The following is a 24,794-nucleotide window of genomic DNA, read 5'->3' on the forward strand; positions in this document are numbered from 1 at the left end:
TAGACTTAAAAGATTCATCTCGCAAATTAGTCACAAACTATGCAATTAGTTTCGTAATTAGTCTATATTTAATACTCCATGCATGTGTCTAAACATTCGATGGGACAACGACTAAAATTTAGGAAGAGCAACCAAACACCACCTTAGTTTGGGCATAGAATTATACCTTTTTGACCTATGGATTCTATATTTGACTGATTGTTGAAACCAGGCATGTGTCATGTTTTTAGTATATATACAAAAAAATTCTAGTTTACCTTATACCTATTTGAACAGATCTAAATGTTTATGGTTTGCTTGTCGTTTTTTAATTCCTTTTCTACCCTTGATTGTCGACTTCTAAAAGCTATACTTGTGCTTGTGATTCTTGTGAGGCGTAACTATCATGTTTGTGGCAAGGCATTAATTTGTTCTTCCCCTCAGTTGTTTTTTTTTATTCCTTTTCTATCCTTGATTGTCCACTTCTACAAGCTGCATTTGTGGTTGTGGTTCTTGTGAGGCATAACTACCGTGCTTGTGGCAAGGCATTAATTTGTTTCTTCCCCTCAGAAATGGCAGGGCAAGCAGGGAACCCAGTAAACCACCCTATAAGTCCCCACGTGGTAATCTATATTCTCCTGTGTTTCTATTTATTGCATGGGATTGTCACAAATATTGCTGAATGTTATTTTTGTTGTTTATAGATAGGTGGTGCTTTTGTTCAGCAATATTATCAAATTCTACATGAGCAACCAGATCAAGTGCACAAGTTTTACCAAGATTCAAGTATTCTTGGTCGACCAGATTCCAATGGAACTATGGTGTATGTAACCACTAAGAGTGTAAGTTCTCGTATGAGGATTTATTGACTTATTCGTACAATATGCATGCTGTCTGAAATTGAGTTTAAATCTTGAAACCACCATTTTTCTGTACAGGGCATTAATGAAAAAATTGTGTCTATGGACTTCAGGAACTGCTTAACAGAGATACAGAGTGTAGATGCACAATTATCTCACAAGGATGGGGTGCTCATTGTTGTCACTGGATCCTTGACTTCAGATGAAGGCGTTTTCCGTAGGTTTACCGAGTCGTTCTTCCTAGCACCACAAGAAGGTGGTGGCTATTTTGTTCTCACTGATATATTTAGGTTTATTTTGGAAAGGAAACCAGCTGAGATAAATCAAGTTGCTACTCAAGAAAATAAAATCAGTCAGAATGGTAGACCTGCATCTGAAACATGCTCAGCATTACCAGAACCTATTCCAGCTGACAGGAGTGTGATCTCAGACCATGCGACAGCTGAGAGTAATGTCACTGAGAGGCAAGTTAGCGATCCCGCTGCTAATGGGACTGTCATTGAAAGTGCATTAGATACATGGGTGATGTTATAATCCCTATTGACTGAAAATTTAATTGGACTTTGAATGGCATTGCATATGACCCAGTAAGAGATTTTTACCTTTATATATGGTGTATGGAAATGGCAATAGCTTGGTTAAACATCTTTCTGCTATAGACTATGATGAGCTTATTTATCTTTCGTTGTCGTGGTCTACTAGTTGTAGGCTGTTTTTTTTGTGCCTGCAGAAAGCACATTAGATACATGTCTAGTCGGGATCTAGAAATGGAGGAACACAAAACTTGTCATTGATTGCTCTGTCTATAGTATGGAGATGCTATTTTGCTGTATATATGTCTCAAACTTAGATGAAGTCAATGCTCTTACCAAAGGATGTCCAAGATGGTGTGCACAACATCAGACCTTGGTAGCGGTGGATGTCAAGGGAAAATGAAAAGGGACATGAGCACTCCATAGCAAGCTTTGGTGCAGTGATGCAATTAACCTGCAAAAACAACTTTAAATTAGGCAAACACCACGGAAAGGTCAATGTTGATACTCGGTTTACTGCCTATAATTAATCTCACGAACCTTTATACATCCCCGTCAGACCTTGACGATTGCTTGGAATTGCTAACAACTGATATAGCTTTTGCCCTATAACCCCTAAAGGACAAAGGCAACTCTCTATAAACCTATCATCTCTGCTAGATTGAGTTATTTTACAAATATATAACACGGCAAGTTATTTTACAAATATATATAACACGCATGATTACACAAATGTATGTACTAAATCTTTTGTTGGTATTGGAATCTTTAAACAATAAACTTCTTAGAACATGCCAATCAGCAAATAAGAGCTATGTCAATCAAAAGAAAAATCCAACACATATTCATATACACTACTGTCAGTTACGGAGGCCAAACAAGTTGGATGGAGCAAAGCATGCATGTAAAAATGTAAAATGCAATAAGAAAAGTAACACAAAAATCTTATCATGTTTTCTTATTAGTTTAGAACCTTGCAATTAGCATTGTTCAATCCAACATGAGGGGTGCACGAGGGCAGCAGCCAAGGAGGCATCCGCATGAACCAGGTAAAGTTAAATATATTTTCTCAACTCGATTAGCATCTGAAATATATGAGGCTTGTATCCACTTGCCTCCTGCATGTATCAGTAAGAGCAACATATATCTTGGTGCGGCGATTCTGATTAGGACAGAAACAGTGAGGCAAAGAGTGTGTGTGAGAGAGGAAAGCGAAGGTCACTACGTTAAAAAAAAGAGAAAATCGAAGGAAAGGGAAATGAAATAAGCTGATCTTAGTTTTAATAAGCAATGGGAATATGATGGGTTGCATAATGCATCTAGTAGGGTCAGTGTTTTAATCAATCCTAAGTCGGAGGCATCAAACAAAAACCTAGGGGGGCGGGGGGTGTAGACCAAACCAAACATGAAAAATAAGGCAAATTTTGCTGGCCAGATCACACTGCCAGACTGAGAATTTACCCAAAGACACCGCAAATCGTGATTGTTTGCCAAAAGACACTGCACTGATTATTTTATTCATTTCTCAGTTTTGGGGAGGGAGAGGGGGATGTCCAAACTACCATCTTCTTCAACCTCCGGCTCTTCGTTGATATTTGTCGTAACCTGTCGTCGTCGCCAATTCATCATTGTTCTCATTCGACCACCTACGCACCCAGTCGAGGATGAGGCCGCGCGCCCCCACGGGCGGCAGCCCAGCGGCACTGGCCCCTACGACCCGGACCCAGCGTCTCTGGCCCCTAATGCGTTAGCGGCACGACCCCCGATGCGCGGCCCTTGAGGCGCCAGCCCCTGCACCCCGGCCACCGGCGGCGGGAACCCAGCCCCTACAACCCGACGACGCACGAGCTCAACTCCCTAGGCCGCCACCGTCCACCACCTTGACTACCACCGGAGTGCCGCCCAGAACTCCCACGGCCCCTCCGTTCTCTCTCTCTCTCTCTCTCTCTCTCTCTCTCTCTCTCTCTCTCTCTCTCTCCATCTGTTCTCTGTCGCTCAAGAAGGGATCAGGACGAGTGGACGACCAAAGTCATCCGGAGCCATGACAGGACACATCGCGGCAGCTAACAGTCGCTCGAGAAGGACGGCGATGAATCGACGATGACAGTGTGTTACAACAAATAATAAGCGAAGGGCCGAAGGTTGAAGACAGGGATAGTTTGGATATTTCCCCCACCTTCTCTCTCCCCAAAACTAAGAAATGGATAAAATAATCAGTGCGCTATCTTTTGGCAAACAACCATGAATTTGCGACGTCTTTTGGAAAATTCTCGGTCTGGTGGTCTGATCTGGCCAATTACACGTTTCTCTAGTGCCCCCCAGCAAAATTTGTCTTTTTTGTTATATATGCTAGCTTCTTATTAACACACCCACGGGTGTGGGTGCAACATTACACCCGCGGGTCTCCATTGAGGGCCGGTGTAGCCAAATATCGTGGACATTGTCGAGGGTGATTTTTTACTCAACCCGTACGAAACCTCACCCGTTGCCATCCCCTACTTAGATCCGAGTTGCGCTCAATCTATCTTGGAGACAGGGCCAGCGGACGCGCGTGGCGTTGCCTCCTCCCGTGAGTGACGGCAGCAGGCATGATGCTTGGCATGGGAGGCGAGCAAGCGAGAGGAGAGAGACGAGCGTGCGACGGAGGGCCCGGGGGTTCGACATTGGAGAGGCGTCCGTCCAATTGACGACCCGGATGGTCGCACGAGTAACCCACGGGTTGTGCGGCCTACATCGGCATGAACGGGTCTATATGGTTGGGGAGACCCGTTGGGAGCAAGAGGGAGGTGCACGCGCAGGGAAGAGGGAGACAGGCGATGGGGTGGCACTTGGCGGTCGCGGCCGCGACGGATCAAGGTACTGTGCGGCCACGACAGGTGGAGCGGTGGGAGATGGGGAAGAGGGAGGGGGCAATGGGGACGGCGATCGGTGGAGCGCAAAGCTTTTTTTTTCTCATGCAAACTTGTGGAGCGACGCGGAAGGGAAGAGGCTGAGCCCCTAAAATGCAGGGTCGAGATGGAGCGGTGGTGGCCGGATCGGACGGACGTAGAGGGAAGAGGGAAGAGGGAACTATAGGACTAAAGCTGTTGACATGGCTGGAAAACTAAAGATCTTATGATTATTACAAAACTGCCACTGGAGTCAGGTTTGCCAAATATTTTCTAAAACGGCTCTAACTCTACCATAGAAGCTACTCAGCATGATGATATAGTTTTTCCACGTATACGAATCATGTACCGTATATTAACAGCAAATTTGCCAGACTAGATTCTGAATGAACGAAAAACTTGCTGGTGAAGAAATGTTCTGGACATTTTTTTTCTGACTTTTTTTTGTACAAAAATGCCTCAGTCCCCACTTGCCCCGTTGCCCCGCCAGAGCAGTGGATCCCACGAGTCAGCGACGCAGCAGTGGTAAAACCCGCGACGGGGAAAGTGAAAAACACACGACACACGAGTGTGGGTGCAAAACCCCTTTGCTGCTTTTTAAACCCCTCGCCTCGCCCCTGTGTAAAACTACCGCGTTCGCCGCCGCCGCCTCTTCAGTCCTCGGCCTTTTTCTAGGGTTTCCTCCCGCCCCACTCCGCGACCGCCGGCGGTGTCGTCTCGCGGCGGCGCCGGCGAGACCCTCCAGCCCGTCTCCTCCTCGGTAGCGCCTCGCCGGCCCCTCCCCCCGTGAGCAAGGTATTCCGTCTCGACGCCTTTCTCGTCCTTCACGTGTGTCGATCTCTCCGTCCCGCTGGTTTATTCGATCCGTCTATTTGTCGCTTGTCGCGGATGGATGTCTGGGGAGGTTTTTTTGGGTGATAGTGCTTGTGGCGCTGCCGGGATGTGGTGCCCGGCGCGGATTAGGTTTTTGTCTGCGCATTTTAGGTGCGGTGGTGCTAGCGGGCCAAGTTTTCTTTTTCCGATTTATCCGTTGTTACTGTCCTTGTGCATGCGATCAGAAAGATTGTAAGCTGCTCTTGAGGGGTCACTCTTTTTTTTCTCTGTTGTGGATTACTAGAATGATTAATCGTTGGCCAAGTATTTAGTCTTCGTGACTCTGCCTAATACAACTTTCTCCCTTCGTCTCCGATTTTGATGCAATCTTCATTTCAATGGCGGTATGTTAGTTATTGGCTATGCAATGCTGTTTCTGTGCCCATAGGTATTATTCAACAGCATCAAAATGGCTTCTTTCCATGGTCGCAGGGTTTATCTTGCTTAGTATTTGGTTGGACTTATTGACCCTGTGGTTGGTCATGTTCAATTTAGATTTTAGAACATTATTATAGAGTTGCAAAGGATGGCTAGATTGTGTATTTCCTATTTGATTTGTCTGATTCGCTTCCGTAGCACGTTCCAAGAGGAATATGATGCGTGTAAGTGTGTAACACGTGTTTATTGTGAACTAGTAAGTGTGTTAAAATCAAAGGTTACAGTTATTGAAGCTTCTGTTTTACAAGTGTCATGAATGATTGGCTACCTATATTGAACTTTCTTGAAAGGAATTGTTGCAATTTTTTTTTTTTGAGTATCGTTTTATGCCAGTGATAATCTTGTTGGGGTTGTTGGACAAGAAACTTAGAAAATGTCTGATGTTTACTAGTTTGGGCTTAGAATTATGCCTTTTTAACCTATGGATTCTATTTGACTGATTGTTGAAACCAGGCATGTGTCACTGTTTTTAGTATTATTATATATACAAAATTCTAGGTTACCTTATACCTATTTGGACAGATCTAAATGCTTATGGTTTGCTTGTCATTTTTAATTCCTTTTCTACCCTTAATTGTCCACTTCTAAAAGCTGCACTTGTGCTTGTGGTTCTTGTGAGGCATAACTGTCGTGTTTGTGGCAAGGCATTAGTTTGTTCTTCCCCTCGTTTGCTTTTTTAATTCCTATTCTATCCTTGATCGTCCACCTCTACAAGTTGCATTTGTGCTTGTGGTTCTAGTGAGGCATAACTATCGTGCTTGTGGCAAGGCATTTTTCTTCCCCTCAGAAATGGCAGGGCAAGCAGGGAACCCAGTAAACCACCCTATAAGTCCCCACGTGGTAATCTATATTCTCCTGTGTTTCTATTTATTGCATGGGATTGTCACAAATATTGCTGAATGTTATTTTTGTTGTTTATAGATAGGTGGTGCTTTTGTTCAGCAATATTATCAAATTCTACATGAGCAACCAGATCAAGTGCACAAGTTTTACCAAGATTCAAGTATTCTTGGTCGACCAGATTCTAATGGAACTATGGTGTATGTAAGCACTATGAGTGTAAGTTCTTGTATGGCCATTTATTGATTCATTTGTACAATAGGCGTGCCGTCTGAATTTGAGACTAACTCTCGGATCCATCTTTTTTCTCTACAGGCCATTAATGAAAAAATTATGGCTATGGACGTCAGGAACTGCTTAACAGAGATAGAGACTGCAGATGCACAGTTATCTCACAAGGACGGGGTGCTCATTGTTGTTACTGGATCCTTGACTTCAGAAGAAGGCGTTTTTCGTAGGTTTACCCAGTCGTTCTTCCTAGCACCACAAGAAAGTGGTGGCTATTTTGTTCTCACTGATATATTTAGGTTTATTTTGGAAAGGAAACCAGCTGAGATAATTCAAGTTGCTACTCAAGAAAATGAAATCAGTCAGAATGGTAGACCTGCATCTGAAACATGCTCAGCATTACCAGAACCTATTCCAGCTGACAGGAATGTGATCTCAGACCATGTGACAGCTGAGAGTAATGTCACAGAGAGGCAAATTAGTGATGATCGCTCTGCTAATGGGACTGTCATTGAAAATAATGTTAAAACCCAGCCAGCTGTGCAAGTGCCCAAAGAGGATCCCAAAAAGGCCCTAGTTGCTGCTCGTCCCCCTCCTCCAACTCAGACGGATGTTACTAAGAAATCTTATGCATCCATTGTGAGTTATTTATCATTCTGTTTGATTTATTGTTGTACAAAGCTTTCTGTTTTATTAACTCACATAACACATGATTCCGTTCTTAGTTTACTAGAAGTGATCTGGCTGATATCACTATATGGATTTTTAGTTTGCTTCTTACTAACTACATACCTATTACGACCTGCTCACAGGTCAAGGTCATGAAGGAGGGCCCACCGACTCCTCCAGTTGCCAAAACAACGTCGTCAGTTTCCAAACAGAAGCCAGCTCCTAAACCAGTGTCCAAGGCTGTCGAAGGTCCGGAAAAACCATCCGTGAAACCTACCCAGGCTATTGAAACTGGTGATGGGATTGTTGCTCAAAACAATTCTTCTCGCAATGGTTTGTTTGGCTTGTGACTTATTCCTATTATTAAGTGCTTTAGCATTATTAGCAATGCTGCCACTGTATTGACTTGACCTGCAGAGCAAGGCTATTCAATTTTCGTCAAGAATTTGCCTTACCATGCCAATATTGAAATGGTTGAGGAGGAATTTAAGAAATTTGGTACTATAAAGCCAGGTGGTGTCCAAGTCCGGCACAATAAGGTTAGAACTTTTGGTTTTGGGTTCTTCCATCTGCAATATTTGGTTTAGAAAATTCATATCGTACTGGTACAGGTCGATCGTTATGTTTTTGGTTTTGTGGAGTACGAGTCCCAGCAGTCTATGCAAGCAGCAATTGAGGTTAGTCTTTTATTATTTATTCTTCCAATCACTGATACTCTGTAGTTGTAGTAGTAGTTAGTTTCCTTTCTGGACCTTGCTCTACTTGACTAGTGGAAAAGTTTGCAGTGCTATAATTATAGTAATCCTTTTTTTTTTCTTATCATGGTTTTCTTTGTGGTTTTGAAATTTGTCAGCATCTAAATTACATGAATACTGGAATTCATATTTTTTTATGTGAATTTACTATCTGTGGATGTTGCAGCTGGATAGATGATTTCTAATGATTAATATTTCAGTATTTCAGATTACTGCTGAATCCTTTCCTGCTTGATAACTATAGTTTTGATTGTGATATTTTAACCTGATGATATCGGTGTGATAGTGGTTTTGACAATCTGAGGCCAAGTTATGATTCCTATTTGTCACCCAGGCATCTCCGGTTCATATGGAGGACAAAGAAGTCGGCATTGAGGCGAAAAGAGCCAATTCACGAGGTAAGCAGTAAACCATAAATTTAATGTCAAGATATATCAATCAGAGTCCTTTTTCCTCCCCTATGTACCTTTGCTCTCAATTTGATACAAGTTTTGCCAAATTCTTCCCCTGTATACTAATCATCATCCATATTATTCAGCTTGTTAAAAATGGTTTGAGTGTCTTGCAAGTTCGTGTAGGGGACATGGCAAGATGCTTTTAGGTTGCTGTATCTGCTGACCTTGTTTTTTTTGTAATTTTGTACTGGTCGGTATTGTTTTCAATTGAATATTTGAAATAACACAATTTCCCATTTGCTGTACTGGGCATTCTTAAACACTTTGTTGCTATTGTTCGATTTATGCAATGTAGTCATTGGACTCAGGCCCTGTACAATGGTGTAGGTGGTCGTTTCCAATCTGGCAGGGGAGTGTACCATGGTGATAACTTCAGAGGGCGAGGAAGTGGCTATGTGGACAATGCCAACTACAGAAGCAGCGACAACTTCAACCGCCGGAATGAAGGGGAGATGTACAACCGCAGGAATGAAGGGGAGATGTACATCCGCAGGAATGAAGGGGAGTTCTACAACCGCAGGAATGATGGTGGCGAGAACTATATCCGCAGGAACGATGGTGGTGAGAACTACAACCAGCGGAACGACGGTGGTGAGAACTACAACTGGCGGAATGACGGCGGCGAGAACTACAACCGCAGAAACGACGGCGGCGAGAACTACAACCGCAGGAATGACAGTGGCAGTGAGAACTACAACCGCAGGAATGACGGTGGCGGCGAGAACTACAACCGCAGGAACAACGGTGGTGGCGAGAACTTCAACCGCAGGAACGATGGCGGCGAGAACTTCAACCGCAGGAATGACGGTGACGGCGAGAACTTCAACCGCAGGAACGACGGTGGCGGCGAGAACTTCAACCGCAGGATCGACGGTGGTGAGAACTTCAACCGCAGGAACGACTTCAGAAATCAGAATGAGTTCCCTGGACGAGGACGGGGCCCACCTCCACCAGGGAACAGTTACCACCAGAACGGGAATGGTGTCCACCCATCTCGACCCTACCAGAACGGGAATAGGAGGTTCAGTCGCGTCAACAATGGCCCTAAGCAAGCTCCTGTTGCTGCGTAGAGGCATCAGGCTGTAGACTTACATCAAAGTTGGAAGCATAAGGCTACATTCAAGTGAGCTGAGTGCAGGGATTATTTGTAGTAGGAGCATTGCTGATCAGACAGCTTGATTATTATTATTATTTGTACCGTGTTGGTCTCGCTACGAGATTGGTTGTTGCAGTCGTCCATTGGTGGTAGGTGAATTTTGTTGCCGTTGATGAGCTAATCAACTGGCTGTTGGACTGTGGTCTGTAACTTGTGTCATCTGCCAATCAGGATTGGTGGGAGGTTAGACGCTAATCATATGAAGCGGCGACTGCAGAAATCTGTGTCCATGTTTGATGCTGTTGTCATGGTATTCAATAATGCGAAGTAGTTGTCATGGTATTCAATAATGCGAAGTATTGTTTGGTTCTCACTACTGTTGTGTTTCTTGTGAGTTAATTAATATATGTTATTAAGCATCAGTAACTGTATCACCTGCGGTGTTCATCATTTGCTGTCGAAATTTGAAAATGGGAATCTTTATCTTCACCGCTGTAAAGCCTGTGGATGTAGGCAATTTAGAGTTTGATCAAATCTACAAAAACAAGTATCAAAGTATTTGTTATCCTAGATAAGTACTATTTGGTTGACCATATAATATATTTTTTATAATATACATATTTGGTAGAATATAAATATCATTACTCTCGGTTTATATACTTGGTTAAATTTTGTATAGTTGAGTAACAGCAGGACTGTTTGAAATGTATTCTTTTTTATTAGGACAGAGGTAGCAGTTTTTGTGCCGTAGAACTCCGATTACTTTTTGTAGAAGCTGTTTTTCAGAGAGAAACGATTCTCTGACTGAAAATATTAAATAAAACTCTATGGCTATGACGAGTTGCTCTACTTTAGCTATGGTTATAGTTGTGCTCTCATATATGCACGGGCTAGTCGTTGCATCGTAGTACTAAGTGCAGCTGCAGCTGGAGTAGTGCAACCGACGAGGGCCTCTAGTTTATTTTAGAAAGAGTGATGTTCATGTTCGGGTCTCGAATGTTATTTTGGTCCCTAAATTCAAAAAAATAACCCTAAACTCTATTGGATCTTACATTCATCCAAACGGATTTGGCCCCACGTGTCAGCTCTATCTCTTATCTCTCACCTCTCTCATGGCCATGGTCAGCTCGCCGGCGCGTCACTGATCTCCCCGTGCAGCTGCGGCAGCGGCGGCTTGTCCGCGCACCGATTGCATTATTCGACTGCTCTGCCCGCGTGCCGATGGCCGGGCTGCACATCGACGCGCCAGGACAGCCCCAACACGGACGGCATCCATGTGGCCGAGTCCACGACGGTCACCATCCAGAGCTGCCGCATCGGCACCGGCGACAACTCCATCTCCATCATCAACGGCAGCTTCGGCGCCAAGATGCGGAACATCGACTCCGGGCCGGGCACGGCATCAGGTGAGCTCTTCTTCCTCCTGTTCACATACGTGATTTCTCGTGCATGGCCCATGGATGGCGACGGCGCAGCATCGGGAGCCTCGGCAAGGGTGGCGCGTTCGCGGTGGTGGCAGACGTGGCGCTGGACAAGGCGCGGATCAGCCGCGCGCAGAACGGGTTCGGGATCAAGACGTGGCAGGGCGGGGTCGGGTTCGACTACGGCCGCGTCCGGCCCGCTGCCGACTGCCTCCCTCCGCAGCAGCACATGCTGGCGGCGCGCCTGATGACCACCCCCACGACGACGACGAGGAGCAGGGGAAGGACGAGGCCGTCCTGCACACCGAGCCCTGATGAGCAAGCAGCCGCAAGTGCAAAGAATGGCCGTCGTGCTCATTCATCCGAACTTCACTGCTAGTAGTACTACTGCTAATTCTTGGCGAGCGCGCCGCGGGCCACACCGTCGCGTCGGGGGCAGGCGAGCGCGCACTCCGTGCCGCGGGCCGCGCCACCGCCTGCTGCTGCTGCGTCGCGCCGCCGCCTGCCTACCACTGGAGAGAGAGATGAACTCACGCGGCCTTGCTAACGAGGAAGAAGAGGACTACTTTCAAAATAGTCCCCTGTAAATATTTGTGTAATTTATGTGTCAGGGTGATTTTGTTTTTAACCCCGCTAATATTTTATTTCAAGCAATCAAGTTCTATCTCTGCACTCGGGTACGAATCCATTCCCGTTCGGACGAATACGAGAGTTTAGAGATCGGGATGATACGCTTAGAGTTTGAGGACCGGACTGACGGTCACCCGGAGTGAACAGTGGTGAGATGAGACTGGTGAGGACGGGGACGGGTGGAAAGCGACGTTGGGTTCGCTCCCCATCCCCATTCCCCACCTTTCGGCCTTTGGGTCTCGGCGACGGCGATCTGGCGGATCACGCACGAGAGCGACAGGCCTCTGCGCTCTGCGCTCTGCGGTGCGGTCCACGGCCCACGGGGAGCCCAGCAGAGGCAGCTGTCCGCGTGGACGGGTCGGACTCGACGGCTGTTCGCCTGTTGCGCTGCCCTGCTCTGCTCAAGTGGCTGCCCGTCGACGTGACGTGACCGACCGACCGGTGACGTTCAATCTCAAGGTTGCTGCCGCTACCATTAATTAATTAATTAATGCACGTCCATGCGCTGGCCTCTGGGTGAGTGAGGTTAAGCTATCCGGTCCACTGCCGCCTGTCGCCGTCCGGTTCGCCCACGTCGCGCGAGGCTTTGAGACCGCCCGCGGGGGGGACCAAGAGCAGGCGCAAGTGGCGGGGCGGCTGTTCCAGGGCGGCAGTCTTTCTTTCTTTCAACCCCTCGGATGCTGCGTGGGCCCCTCCTGCCCCTGCCTAGTTGCCGCGCCACTTTGTGTGTCGTGTCGTGTGGGGGGAGCACCGCGCCTGGTCCATCACGTGCCACGTCCCCCGCACGGCCGCACTTGTCTGTACCTACCTTGCCCGAGCCCGATCGCGAGCCGAGCAGCTGGCTGCTGCGGTGCGGTCCTTCTCTTGGCTCGGCTCATCGCCGGACGATGGGGCGGCTTGCTCGTCCTGGCGGTGGTGGCCCAATTCTGAAATTTTATATTATTTTTTAGCATCTTAACGACTCTAATAGCATGTTCGCTGACGTGTTGTGAGAGAAAAACACGATTGACTGACTGATAAGCCCTAGCTGAAATCAACCAGCGAACAGACTGTAAATGTTAAAACTCAAAACTACAAAGTTATAAATCTTATTAAGAGCTACAACTTTCTTGTAAAATGTATCTTCAGTTCACGACATACAGAAATGATATTATTCTTCTAATACGATAAGTACGCGGTTATTATGCTCCTGAAATTCATATTATTTTTTTGAGTATCTTAACGTCCTCAGATGAAAAAACTCAAAACTATAAAGTTGTATATCTCATCGAGAGCTATAATTTTCATATAAATTTCGTTTTCATCCGACGTCGTATCAAAGAGTTATAATTTTTCAAAGATTTGGTCTTATCACGCCACTTCCGGTAGCGCGACAGAATAATACTGTCACGTCAGCGGGAGTGACGTGACAACGTTTTTTACGTCGGAAACGCCCTCTAACGTGGCGGATGTCGTCGTGTCATTGCATGCGGTGCGATAATGTTATTTGGCCGCGCCAGCGTCAATGGCACGACCAAAAGGGTTAAATCCATAAAAAAAAATTAGAAACAATTATTATTAAAATATAGAATAAAACAATAATTAAAAATAAAAAAAAACACCTTTTGCTGCCGTGCCCCCAATCCCAAGTTGCCAACCCCAATCATCGAGGGGCCGGCGGAGGACGGAGGAGTGGGGGCAAATCGGATTAGACGGCCACGTCCCCCCGCCCCGAGTCGAGTCTTGCAGCCAGGCCGCTGCAGGCAGGCAGGGACGGACGGAGATCTGATTGCTCTTCTCATCTTCTCGCCTCCCCCTACCGTTCTTCCAACCTGCTGTCTGCCATATCTGACATCTCTCTCCCCCCGATTGCCCGCGGTGACCATTGCATGCCTCGGTCGCGTCTCCTTCGCCGCCCGCCGATCCGGCCGCGCTTCTAGGAAGATTCGTCCGCGTGCGGGGCGGCCGGGCGGGGGTGCGCTTGCTCCCGACATCTTGCTGTTCCCCATTCGTCGGTCGGTCGTTGCCACCATGGATTCTTAATAATCAATTCTTCCCCCAAGCTTCTTCCTTGCTTGGGAGCACGGAGCAGCCTGCAGGCTGTTAGTTAGCGTGGGGAGGCCGATGGCGTCGAGGGACTTCCTGCGCGTCTTCGGCGCCGGCGGCGAGGGGTCGGGCGCGCCGGCGTACGCCGCCAACGCCGCCGACGTCGAGCTCAGCCTCGGCCTCTCGCTGGGCGGCCGCTTCGGCACCGACGCCGGCGCCAAGCGCCCGCGCCTCCCGCGCTCCTCCTCCATCGCCTCCGTCTGCTCCCTCCACGGCGACGGCGACGCGGACGCGGACGCCGACCCGTCCCCCGCCGCGCCGCTGCCGCTGCTGCGCACCACCTCGCTGCCCACCGAGACCGAGGAGGAGCACTGGCGCCGCCGCGAGATACAGAGCCGACGCCGCCGCGAGGCGCGCCGGAAGCGCGTCGAGCGGCGCAACTCCATGGGATCCTTGGTCCCCGCCGGCCCCAAGCCCGCCGCTGCCGTAGATGCGACCGCCGCCATCGGCAGTGGGAGGAGGTCCATCGGCTCGCAGGGGAGCAACTCTGTAAGCACCACTGAGCAAGGTATACACGAATGGATCATATCATAAACTCAATAGCTACTTCTGTTTACTTAAATTCTCATGTTCGGCTACCATGGTTTTCTAGTTGCTGCTGCTTGGTGGATCGAATGCTTGTTTTCATATCATATCACGATTTGCTATGCATTAGTCAGCAACTTAGTCTTCGTGCCGTGCACCAGATTTGGGCAGGAGAACGGTTGACTTCAAAATTTCCCGTGTGCCACATAGGTGCTCCAGCCATTGCCTACTCCATGCATGGCTACTGAGTAGCCACCCCAAATCCGACTCCAGCCAACTGCATGCTTGGTTGGTCAATTTTGCATATCCGGGATTTGATCCTGTAACGACACCTCAATTGCCTTAAGGATAACCAACTAAGCCCACATTTTTTTTTGTTGCTTGGATCATAATTGTAGGATGTGTTAATATGTGATCCAAACTTTTTAATCTATTGCTCTAGTTTGGCATTTAGCAATATGGCGGGATGATGTAAAGTTGCCTGGGCAGAACAAATTATAGCAAGGCAGCACGACTGCTGGCCATTGCTTCAAACATTGCATCCCACAAGCTGTAGTCATATAGGCAAGGAAATACTTTGAGCTACTGCAATTCTTAAATATCTAGATGATTTGGGCTAAAAATATTTGTAGGGTTCAATGAGTCCTATATGTTAGTGGCTCAAGCCACAGGTCCAGATCCAAGCAACTGCAATTTCAGCATCTTTAATTTGGATATTCTGGTATTAAATCCCGGAGCCCCTGAGTTTCTGAAGCCTAGGAATAACTAACTTCGCCATTTTTGGACTCAGTCAATATGCCAACATGCCATCTGAACAGTACAGCCCAATGCCATATAATGACACTATAATGTGAAAGGTTAGATGGAAAGTTACATGTACTGAACCAGCCATAGCAGGAAATATATGGCATCTTCATTTAAAAACAATGCATACCACAAGCTCTATATTTCAGTAAGACAAATTTTGATTCTCAAATCCAAGCATGGATAAAAGATCTAGACAACATGTTTTGTGAGCTGTTCTCGTGATCTTGTCTTAGGTTTACAATTATGGAGAATAATTGCATTTATATTATCATTTTAATGGCATACATGTAGGTTTAATCAGAAATTGGTCTAAACCCAACTGGAAAAAAAAACTCCAAACATGATGCACCTGTTCTAGTTTTTGTTGCCCTCCCCTATTCTTCACCAGCTTCTCCGCAACTTTAGTTGGCTTTCAGCGACCGTACATTGTCCATTGCGACTCAGTGAATGAGCAGATCTTACAGTTTATGTATGTCACGCCCCACTAAGTCTCACGAAGTTTGTCTCGGTTTCAAGCTTAGTGCAAACTGCAAATTAGTAGTTGCAGATGAATTGGAAACTGTGTTGTTTTGCTAAATTAAATGAACTTACAGGAAAACTAACCTTGCGCTTCTCCAACCGGTGAACGACTTAGTAAACCAAGTACATCAGAAAAAAGAGAATGCTTTTGTATGTGATGAATTCAGTATTTGGGATTGTGTTGTTATTATGAAAAAAAATGTAGACAAACGCCCTGGTCGAAGCTCATGTCAAGTTGATAACAAACTTGTATTTATATTATATACTGGCAGTAAAGTTATACAGCATACCACTTGCCAAGACTAGCTGAACTCTCACTGCTTGGCTATCTGACATCTATCTACTTTCGAGACTGTTTCTTCCCCTCTTCAATGAACATCAATTGCCATTTTTCCTCAACTTGCAGCTGAATCCTGGGACTTCAGTTGCTAGTTGGCTATGTCCAAGCTTTATCTTGACAAGGGACGTTTCAATTTTGATTAATTTCCCACTGTGAATTGGTTCAACAATTATTTCATACCATGTTGGAAGTGACGCTTAACTTTAGGTTGATAGGCACTGTTTTCTGAATCATGGGAAGCTAATACACATACAATTCAAAACTTCTACATGCTTGCATTTGCAAACTGCTTATCAAAAGTTCCATTCTTTTGAACCATTGACCTATTAATCTTTTCTGAAGTTTCCCTGAAGTTTCTTGTTGAAGTACCATGATGTTTGATTGACATTCCAATCTATGGTTAGTACTTGGACCAAATAGTTTTGCATTATCGTTTTGATGATTGTGCTGTCGGGAAAAGGAGAACAGACTGTTCCTCCAGTTTCTGCTTGCATTTTCTCCCCATCAAATAATCTCTCCAGTTTCTGCTTGCATTTTCTCCTGTGAAATAATCTCAAAATCTTTGCTGTTGTATATTCCCAGGTATTGGTGGAAGTGCAATTAACCAGTCCACAGACTCGAGTCCATCAACCTCTGATAACACAAATAAAAATAACATGCTTCCTCCGACCAAAGCGGCTGAGAAGCCACTAAATGGCACTGTGACAGAGCAGCCTCGCCTGCGGACGCTTGGCTCCCTCACGACACGGACGAGCAGTACCAGTGACATCAGGAAGCTCATGATGGAGGACATGCCAATGGTCTCATCCAAGGTAGAAGGGCCTAACACCAGGAGGATTGACGGCTTCCTGTACAGGTACAAGAAAGGCGAGGATGTGAGGATAGTATGCGTCTGCCATGGTAGCTTCCTCACTCCCGCAGAGTTTGTTAAGCATGCTGGCGGCGGTGATGTGTCAAATCCGCTTCGCCATATCGTCGTCAACCCTGCGCCATTCTCGTGAAGAGAGGGTTACCCTGGTGCTGGTATCTACTGTGCTGTAACATGTAGGCTCCTTGTTTCGGGGAGTTCAACGGAAGGTCTCTGTATTTTACATAAAAGTGAGTGTGACAGAAAATTCAAGAGAGAGATCATCTGCCAATGTTATAGGCTTGTCTACAAATTGACAAGGATTCAGTTGCTGGAATAGGTGAGTCAAGTCTGGCACCTTGGAGGACATGTGCAGGCTTACAGCACGTGCCTGTTCTTTAACTTATTATTAAATCGCCCAAATTCACTTCAATTTTTGCAAACTTACTGTTTCCTTTCAAATGTGGCTAGGTAGGTTTTCTCGCAAGCTTGTGACGGTTGCACTGTACCTTTTTTTTTAAGTTTGCAGGAGCACCATATAACATTTTTTTTGAAACTCACTATATAACATTTTTTTAAGAAGAGAGCAAGTTCGATACATGGTTTTATTACATAGAAAACCAAAGAACCCTAGCACTACAGCCTCTGTTTCCAATTAGCTAATTTCATGGATGCAAAGGATGCCCACAAGCCACTCTCCTAAAGGCCATTTCTTCTTTTGAGCGCCATTTCTTTTGTTAGATTGAATATACTTGCCCTGACGAGTTCAGTTTACCATCAAAGATTCTTCTATTTCTCTCCTAGAAAGGTCGAAAAACTGTTGCACTGTGCCTCTAAGGACCTGTTTGTAGAGCTTCTGAGCCAGCAGCTCCTCCAAATAGGGTCGCTTCGAATCCAAAAAGCTATACTAAAAGCAGAAGTTACAGCTTCTAAAGTTCTTTCAGATGCTTTTGAAAAAATTACAGCTCCCCAAATAGGGCCTGAACTATTTCCCAAAATCACGAATGGAAACAAATCTTCAATATATAGTATCGTGTGCAGAAACTGCAAAAGGTAGCAGAAAACTGCGGTATAGTAGCCATGAGAAATAAGCCAAAATTTTGAGATAATTACACCCATTCACCAGTGGAGCCCTAAACCCTTGCTACCTTTTTCCTCCCGGTCTTAAATTTCATGTTTTTCTTTTTCTGCTTCTTGTACTCCTTGTACATGTTTATGGATGACAACGTGTTGTTCAGCTCGGCCCTCAACCTCTCATTCTCCGAGATGCCTCTTAGCACAGCGAAATGGCTCTGCAACTTCTCTTCGAGCTCTTCTTTATCCACCGAGCAATCTGCCTTCTGAAGTACATCTGGGCTTAGCGCAACAAACTCCTTGCCACGTCGCTTCTTTTTTAGATTCAGTGGCAATGCTTTGCTAGCTGGTTTTAATAGTTCCCTTTCCATTGACAGGTCTCTGTATGCTTCAAGAGGGTTCACATTCAAGATAGGAACGGGGTTCTGCGTGGGATTCAAGTTTGCCATACTCAAGATATTCGAAGCCATCGAGGAAACAGAGATATCATAATGCTTCTCTAGGAGGCTGAGCTCCCAAAGGACTGAAGCGAGTGCACCACTCAGATATGGATCTGTAGCTTCAGGGTTGTATTTCTGGATAAAAGAAGAGGAATAGCATGATCAAATAAATACAAAGTGTCAATATCCAATTATGGAAAAAAGAACATGAGAATAAATATACCGCAACTAAGCAAGACAGAGAACCGCCACCAGAATCATTTTCCAACATATTGCGGCACTTGCTATTTTTTTGGAGGAGATGCTTCAGTGTGACCAATGCTGAAATAATCATCAAACATGTAAACAATTATGACATTAAACAAAAGAGGAAAGATTATGCTTGATAACTAATACCCATAACACTACTTCCTCCATCTTGAAATAGTGTATTTTCATTTGTCCTAAGTCAACCCATCTTAAGTTTGACCAAATTTGTAGAAAAGAACAATACTATTTTTTTACATCATATAAGCTCCATTAGAAACACTATGGAATGTATTTTTATAACTTACCATTTTGATGTGGTAGAAGTTAACATGTTTCCCTATAATTTTAGTCAAACATGAGGTGGGTTGACTTAAGACAAATGAAAATACGCTATATTTCAGGACAGAGGGAGCAGTCAGTAATGAAATGTATTCAAGCAGGTTTAATACAATACTAATACTTATTGTATAACCAACGCTTGAACTAAATAGAGACAAGTACTCCTGAGTCCTGACAAGTGCTCCGTGCATTATTAGTTATTACTATTAATCATCTTGGGATATTATAGAAGTTCTGCAGGCATCAGCTCAAAAAGGATGGGACAAACAAAAACGAGACCTCCAGAACAAACCTGCTATCGCTTCTGCAGAGCCAAATGAGAGGGCAAATGTGGCCAAACGTTTAATGAAAGCAGCAGCTCTTAGCATATCCTGCTGTTTGCCTTCCCAAAGAAGTGTCTTCAGAGCATCAGCCAATACCTCGCCGTGATCCCTGGATGTAACAGAAAGAAGTATTTTCATGGTACAAGACAGCTTAATAACTACATAGGCTAATTCAAGGAAAATGATCCCTAAAATTATCCAAAATATATTGAAAATGGCACAAATACCAAGACAGGGAGGAAAAAGTAAAGAAGACAACTATCGCCATGGAAATATTTAGTGTATAGCATTGTCTCTACATTATTGAAAGATCAGAAATAGGCATGGACATAATACTATCATTCTTCAAGATTACAATAATTTTTTTGGGAAGAAAATAAAAGAAAATGTATGATGAAGTGCATGATAGGCATTGTCAGCATGTCCATAGCATTGAAGCAATAATTAACAAGGGATCTCAACAAGATTTAAAGCATTAATGATGGTTGGTGATAAAACTTTGCTATCTGCCATGAGTACCTTTGTTTGAAAAGAATAATACGGTAGCAGGTTATCTTGGATTGTTCAACAAATGGTAACTATAGATTAAAAAAAGGGCAGAGATAGTTCTTCGTTGTAACTATCATCAAGAGCAAGGAGTCAAAACCTGTCAGGCCGATACTCCAGTATGAGGTTATAAAGCTGCACAAAGAAATCCTGTAGATCCACATTCAATGCCTCAAGGTTGCTCCTCCAGACTTTAAACACAACTATGCAGCACTGCAGACGTTCTGAGACAGACAGTGCATTATCATTGGGAATTTCATCTTGTCGGTCGCTATACCCAGAAAGCTTCTTGAGGCAAGATATAAGTTCACCCATGAAATCTACATCAATTAAATGTGAAAATTTTCCTAAGCCCTCCAAGCATGGAGTGAGCAATGGGTGTGAGCCACCTGGGGAGACATTATTCACCTTGGTCCTGGAATTTTTAACAATACAATGACTGTCAGATGGTAACTTCATTCCAAAATGAAGTGAAATTTCATGCTATTAAATCAACATGTCAAATCCAAAACAAAAGGCATATCATATAATTCCACAAAGAAGGAATTATTTGTTATGATACAGGTAAAGAAATCAAACACAGACCTTGAATTTGAAGTGGTCACACTATGCTTCAGAATGCGAAAGTAAGTCTCAAACAGAGCAGAAAGTGTTTCTTTTTGTATCCTTTTTCTCTCTTTTGGATCAAGAGTGAAGGAAACTGCTCTAAGATCTGCATCAACCTTAAAAAATACAATGGAAATGATTATACGAATTCACGCGGCCTTCCAATAAATAATGTCTTATCTGATGTTACCTCCTCTCTAGCTTTTGAGATCAGTTCCTGTCTGGTTTTCTTCTTATCATTAACTGGCAATTGCTTCGGAACCTCCTGATTTTTTTGCCAACGTTTATTCTTCTTTGGTTTCACCTTTTCCTCCTCAGTCTCATCTTTTCCAATATCTTCATCAAATCTCAAAGACAGGAAGACCTAAGATAAACATCCCAGTACATAGTCAGCAATGATAGAATATTGATCCATGCTCAGTTTCTTTTAAACATAAACTGCATGAAAAAGGTACAAAATGAACATTAAATACATACGACAAATAAGACAGCCGATAATCACCATACATCAATGCTATCAGGATGGAGCTGGCAATCATTGAGCTTCACATGATCTGCAATCAACCGAACTGCTTCTATTGTTGCCTCGCCACGATGTTTTCCTTCATTTATAAATAATGATCTTATTGCTTCACAACACATTTTCCTACAAAGAAAAATTAGGTATATGTGGACTACTTCAGTGACCCAATGGACTACAAAACTGCGCCGAAGTAAAAATAGCGTACATTATCACATGAAAAACTCCTTGTTTTATTAATTACTAAGAGCTATCAAGGAGTAACAACAAATACCACAATTAGTGCTATTGGGTATGGTATATTTGCTCAAATAAATGATTTGTACCCATTATCCTTTTCAGTTCAAGGAAAGAGAAGGAAACTCAAAAACAATTTAGACCACTGTAAGATGAATTAATAAAGTTATTCTGCTACCTAGCTCCATGGTGTATCTAATCAATCAAAAAAGTAAGGATGATGGTTTGACACAGCAATATTTTATTTATAAAGTACTCAGCTACATTATTTAAACAATTTCAGATCAGCCAAGGACTTGACACAAAAAAAGAGTTTTTACCTTACTACATCGTCTGAGGAGCTTAGATTTTTTACCACACTAGCCAATAGGTTTTCACGGAAGTTAAAATGTGGGGCAGTATCTAATAAAGCACACATGCAACGAACAGCCACAGTATAAAAATGGGGCTGCTTCTCCAACGATACCAGTTTCTGTAGGTATGCCTGAAAATTCACAAAAGAAAACCAACTCCAACCATCAGAATTTTGGAAGTTATCCAGAGCACCAAAATCAAAGATGAACAACAGTTCAAATCAGTAGGTAAATAATATCTATTTAGCATAGTTCATGACCAGGCAAACTTCACTATGCATGAAGGAGACCCAAGTATGACCTTGTAGCAGCGAATAAGTGTGTACTCATAATATCTTGTCTTCTTCACTTCTTTTGAAACTTCTACTGATAGCTCCTTTTCTGTCAGCTGCCTAATCCGATAACTGCAGTTTGCATAAAAAACATGTATAGGTAACTTGGGAAGAAACAAATCCAGCCAAGGTATATAATAAAAATTAATTGTAACATACCTCGGAATAATGTCCTTAAACACAGCAAGCAAGGACATCAGACCAAGTTTAGCAACCTTTTGGTCTTTGTCATTGCTTATACTTAACATATCATTCAGAGATCTAATGTTTGACTCAGGATCTTCAAGCATAGCCATCCCCAGTTCGGCAAGTTGAGCCTTCTTTTTTTCGAATAATTCCTCAGCTGATAGTTCCTCCTTCACTTCCTCCTGTCATGTGCCATGCAAGGTATGTGAGGGAATTTTTTTATTAAAAAATGTATAAACTGTGGTAAATCAGTAGAACACTCCCAGCCCAAAACTTCTGTAGTTCGTTAGATTGACCCAACCTTTGATAAACACAGCAAGATAGTTAATTTGGCTCAAATCTTCTGCTTTATTCAGCCTAGTATTTTTATGTTAACATTTTTTACAAATGATTTTTATGTCAACATCAAGTGAGTTATCGAACCTTCAAATCGGGATATATACAAACCACTTTCCATAACTTACTTGAGGTTGAATATGCCTAATATACTTACATATTACTACCAAACGTAGCAAATTCATTTACAGTCATGCTTCATGACACTATTATGATCAGATATATATCCTTATCTTTACTCTAAAGAAAGGAGCCAAGAAACTGGTACATTTATATTCTACCAACACACCATGAGCCTAAAATGAACTAGAGCAAGTGAGCAACTAGAAAGGAGATTTCAAAAATGGAATTTTGACTGGTGCATATTTTTAAAAAAGGGAACAGAAGTAGTACCAGCACATTTGAGTGTAGTTGTCCCTTTGGAACTTCTGTTTGAGATTGAATATTTTTCACTTTATTATCATCTCCCTTTTTGTTTTTAGATTTTCCCTTCGGTTCATCTTTTTTAATACTTTGCTTGGCATCTGCACCATTCTCTTGAGCTTTAGACTTAACACTGCCAGAATTGTCTTCAGACCTTGCTTTCTTCGCTGCATGTCATGTCATACATACATGTTTCAAAATTATGTGAGCATTCACACCAGTACACCACAAACAGAACAAATTTGAAGAAGAAAAAAAACATCATTGTCCTTCAAAATTCAGACATCAATGTGTAAAAATGTCATTTGCAAGTGATAACGTGTTTTTATTAACTTCAAGTGCACTGCAATTTACAGGACATTCCTGTTTTGCACAGGTTAAAAGTTGTTACAAAAATCATGTTACTGGAAACTCAGACTTGATGGTAATGATTAGTCACGGGAATTGTGTATCTAACGGTTTACCTCTATTGTAGATGAGCTCCCCTTGCAGGGTCTTGATGGGGAGTGCGTCGACGGGGTCGACCTCCAAACCGTCATCATCCTCGCGGGGTCTCCCCGAGGACCCTGTGGCCTTCCTCTTCTGGCGCTCTTCGTAGAGGCGCTCGACCTCGCCCTCGTCGCGTCCGGCGACCCTCCCGACATACCTTAACGAACCAAAGAGAAATTCCACGCTCCCGACATATCAATCAGGAGCAATGCGACACCAAGGGAGGGAAGTGAGGAATCGGAAGGCACAGTGCAGCGCCCCGGAGCCCAGCGACACCAACCTGTCGATGGACTTCTTGTCAAAGCGGCGGAAGGGAGCTACGTTACTGCCGTCGGTGCCATAGAACGCGATGTCTTCGTCGCTGAGATCCACCTCATCGTCGTCGATTTCCGGCGGCAGCTCCGGCGGGAGAATGACCTTGTTCTTGTCCTGCCTCTTACTGCCGCTCCTCTTCCCCATCGGGACCGGCAGCGGCTCGTCCCGAATTGCAGTACGGGAAAGGAGGAGAGGCGAGGCGCGGCGGGGTTGGGGTTTAGATTAGGGTTTTGGCGCAGCGTTGAGAGTTGAGACGCGGCGGCCGCGAAGAGAGGAAGAAGAAAGCGTGGTTGGTCGGCCGGTGGCTTGGTTATATAACCGGGCCTGCTGGCTGGGCCTGGGTGCTATAACCGGGCCGGAAAGGTTTTTTTTTTCTTACTACATATATGTCCGTGAGTTACACGGGTCATATTTTTACTCACGCATATCTACTATACGATAACAAATTTGATTATTTTCAGAAAATATTAAATAACTAATACACAAATTTATATTGACAACCTAAACTATTTCTAAATTTCTTTTTATATATATGGAACCATGTTATCTTTCCGTCTACTATGTACATCCTTGTCCTTTTTTTTCATGTTGGAGTGTTTGTCCGCGAGGATTTGTTTTTTTTTCTCGTCGTTTATGTTTGCGTACGCCCCTCGCGGCCATGAAGCTCCACAAGGGCACTACATTGTCACGGATGATCTACATCACCATTGCCACGCCGGTCCTCGCGTCCTGCTTGCCCTCGCCGTCGTCTCTTTCTGCGACGTCAACTTCGCTGATAGTTACAAGTACATACGCTGCACCTCCTCTTCATCCTTTTCATCGTCGTCAACGACGTCTTCGCCTACCACCTCCTTGTCTTCGAAGGCGTCTCAGGTCAACTCCTCGTCTTCACAGCCTTCGGCCACCGCCACGGAGGCATGCGACCTTATGCGGGACAATGTGTGCCAGACGACGAGGCGTCTAGTAACGTGCCCATTCATCGACTACATCCTCCATAACATCATGAAAATGCTCGTGGATTTATTAAGTATAGACAACGCGGGTGCTGATTCGACTCGACGCCGTAGTCGGTCGAGAGACCAAGTTTTTTTTTGGCCAAACTCGATGATCGGTTTCATCAGCCTGTAATCAGTCGTTTATATGATTTTGGATGTGGAACATTTTGTTTCGGAAATAGTTTTTTTTGTTGTATATGATTTTTGATCTGGATGCGCAAACGTTTTTTTGTTGTATTTGTT

The 24,794-nt window shown here is 44.3% G+C and overlaps 4 protein-coding genes across 7 annotated transcripts; 3 read left to right on the plus strand and 1 right to left on the minus strand.

The window, feature by feature from the left end:
- Positions 1-459: 459 nt before the first annotated feature.
- Positions 460-1,385, plus strand: LOC136542582 (nuclear transport factor 2-like). The gene is made up of 3 exons (XM_066535088.1): positions 460-602; positions 684-821; positions 918-1,385. The coding sequence occupies exons 1-3, from the start codon at positions 552-554 to the stop codon at positions 1,371-1,373; spliced, it is 645 nt and encodes a 214-aa protein (XP_066391185.1). The 5' UTR covers positions 460-551; the 3' UTR covers positions 1,374-1,385.
- Positions 1,386-4,876: 3,491 nt separating this feature from the next.
- Positions 4,877-9,908, plus strand: LOC136542567 (nuclear transport factor 2-like). Of its 2 annotated transcripts, none has more exons than XM_066535072.1 (9): positions 4,877-5,055; positions 6,311-6,411; positions 6,493-6,630; positions 6,727-7,278; positions 7,452-7,641; positions 7,726-7,847; positions 7,920-7,985; positions 8,398-8,461; positions 8,846-9,908. In XM_066535072.1, exons 2-9 carry the CDS (start codon positions 6,361-6,363, stop codon positions 9,586-9,588), a joined length of 1,926 nt encoding a protein of 641 aa, XP_066391169.1. In that variant the 5' UTR covers positions 4,877-5,055; positions 6,311-6,360; the 3' UTR covers positions 9,589-9,908. The 2 variants fall into 2 exon arrangements, with proteins under 2 accessions (XP_066391169.1, XP_066391175.1); XM_066535078.1 differs by having other exon boundaries at positions 6,340-6,411.
- Positions 9,909-13,332: 3,424 nt separating this feature from the next.
- LOC136542594 (ninja-family protein 6-like) lies at positions 13,333-18,377 on the plus strand. Of its 3 annotated transcripts, none has more exons than XR_010780743.1 (3): positions 13,333-14,258; positions 16,524-17,128; positions 18,240-18,377. XR_010780743.1 is itself a non-coding variant. In XM_066535105.1 (2 exons), the coding sequence occupies exons 1-2, from the start codon at positions 13,769-13,771 to the stop codon at positions 16,940-16,942; spliced, it is 909 nt and encodes a 302-aa protein (XP_066391202.1). In that variant the 5' UTR covers positions 13,333-13,768; the 3' UTR covers positions 16,943-17,221. The 3 variants fall into 3 exon arrangements, 1 of the variants encoding a protein (XP_066391202.1); XR_010780744.1 differs by lacking the exon at positions 18,240-18,377 and adding an exon at positions 17,260-17,428; XM_066535105.1 differs by lacking the exon at positions 18,240-18,377 and having other exon boundaries at positions 16,524-17,221.
- LOC136542586 (nucleolar complex-associated protein 3-like) lies at positions 17,769-24,440 on the minus strand. Its single transcript, XM_066535097.1, has 13 exons — positions 23,522-24,440; positions 23,217-23,398; positions 22,723-22,919; positions 21,967-22,175; positions 21,777-21,879; positions 21,443-21,606; positions 20,873-21,011; positions 20,556-20,729; positions 20,345-20,481; positions 19,860-20,174; positions 19,183-19,322; positions 18,526-18,623; positions 17,769-18,437 (listed from the first exon to the last, which is right to left on the minus strand). The coding sequence occupies exons 1-13, from the start codon at positions 23,698-23,700 to the stop codon at positions 17,922-17,924; spliced, it is 2,553 nt and encodes an 850-aa protein (XP_066391194.1). The 5' UTR covers positions 23,701-24,440; the 3' UTR covers positions 17,769-17,921.
- Between the last annotated feature and the right edge of the window lie 354 nt (positions 24,441-24,794).

This window comes from Miscanthus floridulus, chromosome 1 (genome assembly GCF_019320115.1).
Source record: "Miscanthus floridulus cultivar M001 chromosome 1, ASM1932011v1, whole genome shotgun sequence".
Lineage (NCBI taxonomy): Eukaryota > Viridiplantae > Streptophyta > Magnoliopsida > Poales > Poaceae > Miscanthus > Miscanthus floridulus.

Excerpts from the sequence above, each read along its gene's own strand:
- LOC136542586 (XM_066535097.1), bottom strand. The coding sequence starts at position 23,700 with ATGGGGAAGAGGAGCGGCAGTAAGAGGCAGGACAAGAACAAGGTCATT. Across the intron at positions 19,323-19,859 it reads CTGGAGTATCGGCCTGACAG|GGATCACGGCGAGGTATTGG; the intron begins GTTTTGACTCCT and ends TGTTACATCCAG. Across the intron at positions 18,624-19,182 it reads CTCTGCAGAAGCGATAGCAG|CATTGGTCACACTGAAGCAT; the intron begins GTTTGTTCTGGA and ends TGATTATTTCAG.
- LOC136542567 (XM_066535072.1), top strand. The coding sequence starts at position 6,361 with ATGGCAGGGCAAGCAGGGAACCCAGTAAACCACCCTATAAGTCCCCAC. Across the intron at positions 7,642-7,725 it reads AAACAATTCTTCTCGCAATG|AGCAAGGCTATTCAATTTTC; the intron begins GTTTGTTTGGCT and ends CTTGACCTGCAG. Across the intron at positions 7,848-7,919 it reads TCCAAGTCCGGCACAATAAG|GTCGATCGTTATGTTTTTGG; the intron begins GTTAGAACTTTT and ends GTACTGGTACAG.
- LOC136542594 (XM_066535105.1), top strand. The coding sequence starts at position 13,769 with ATGGCGTCGAGGGACTTCCTGCGCGTCTTCGGCGCCGGCGGCGAGGGG. Across the intron at positions 14,259-16,523 it reads TGTAAGCACCACTGAGCAAG|GTATTGGTGGAAGTGCAATT; the intron begins GTATACACGAAT and ends GTATATTCCCAG.
- LOC136542582 (XM_066535088.1), top strand. The coding sequence starts at position 552 with ATGGCAGGGCAAGCAGGGAACCCAGTAAACCACCCTATAAGTCCCCAC. Across the intron at positions 603-683 it reads ACCCTATAAGTCCCCACGTG|ATAGGTGGTGCTTTTGTTCA; the intron begins GTAATCTATATT and ends TGTTGTTTATAG. Across the intron at positions 822-917 it reads TGTATGTAACCACTAAGAGT|GGCATTAATGAAAAAATTGT; the intron begins GTAAGTTCTCGT and ends TTTTCTGTACAG.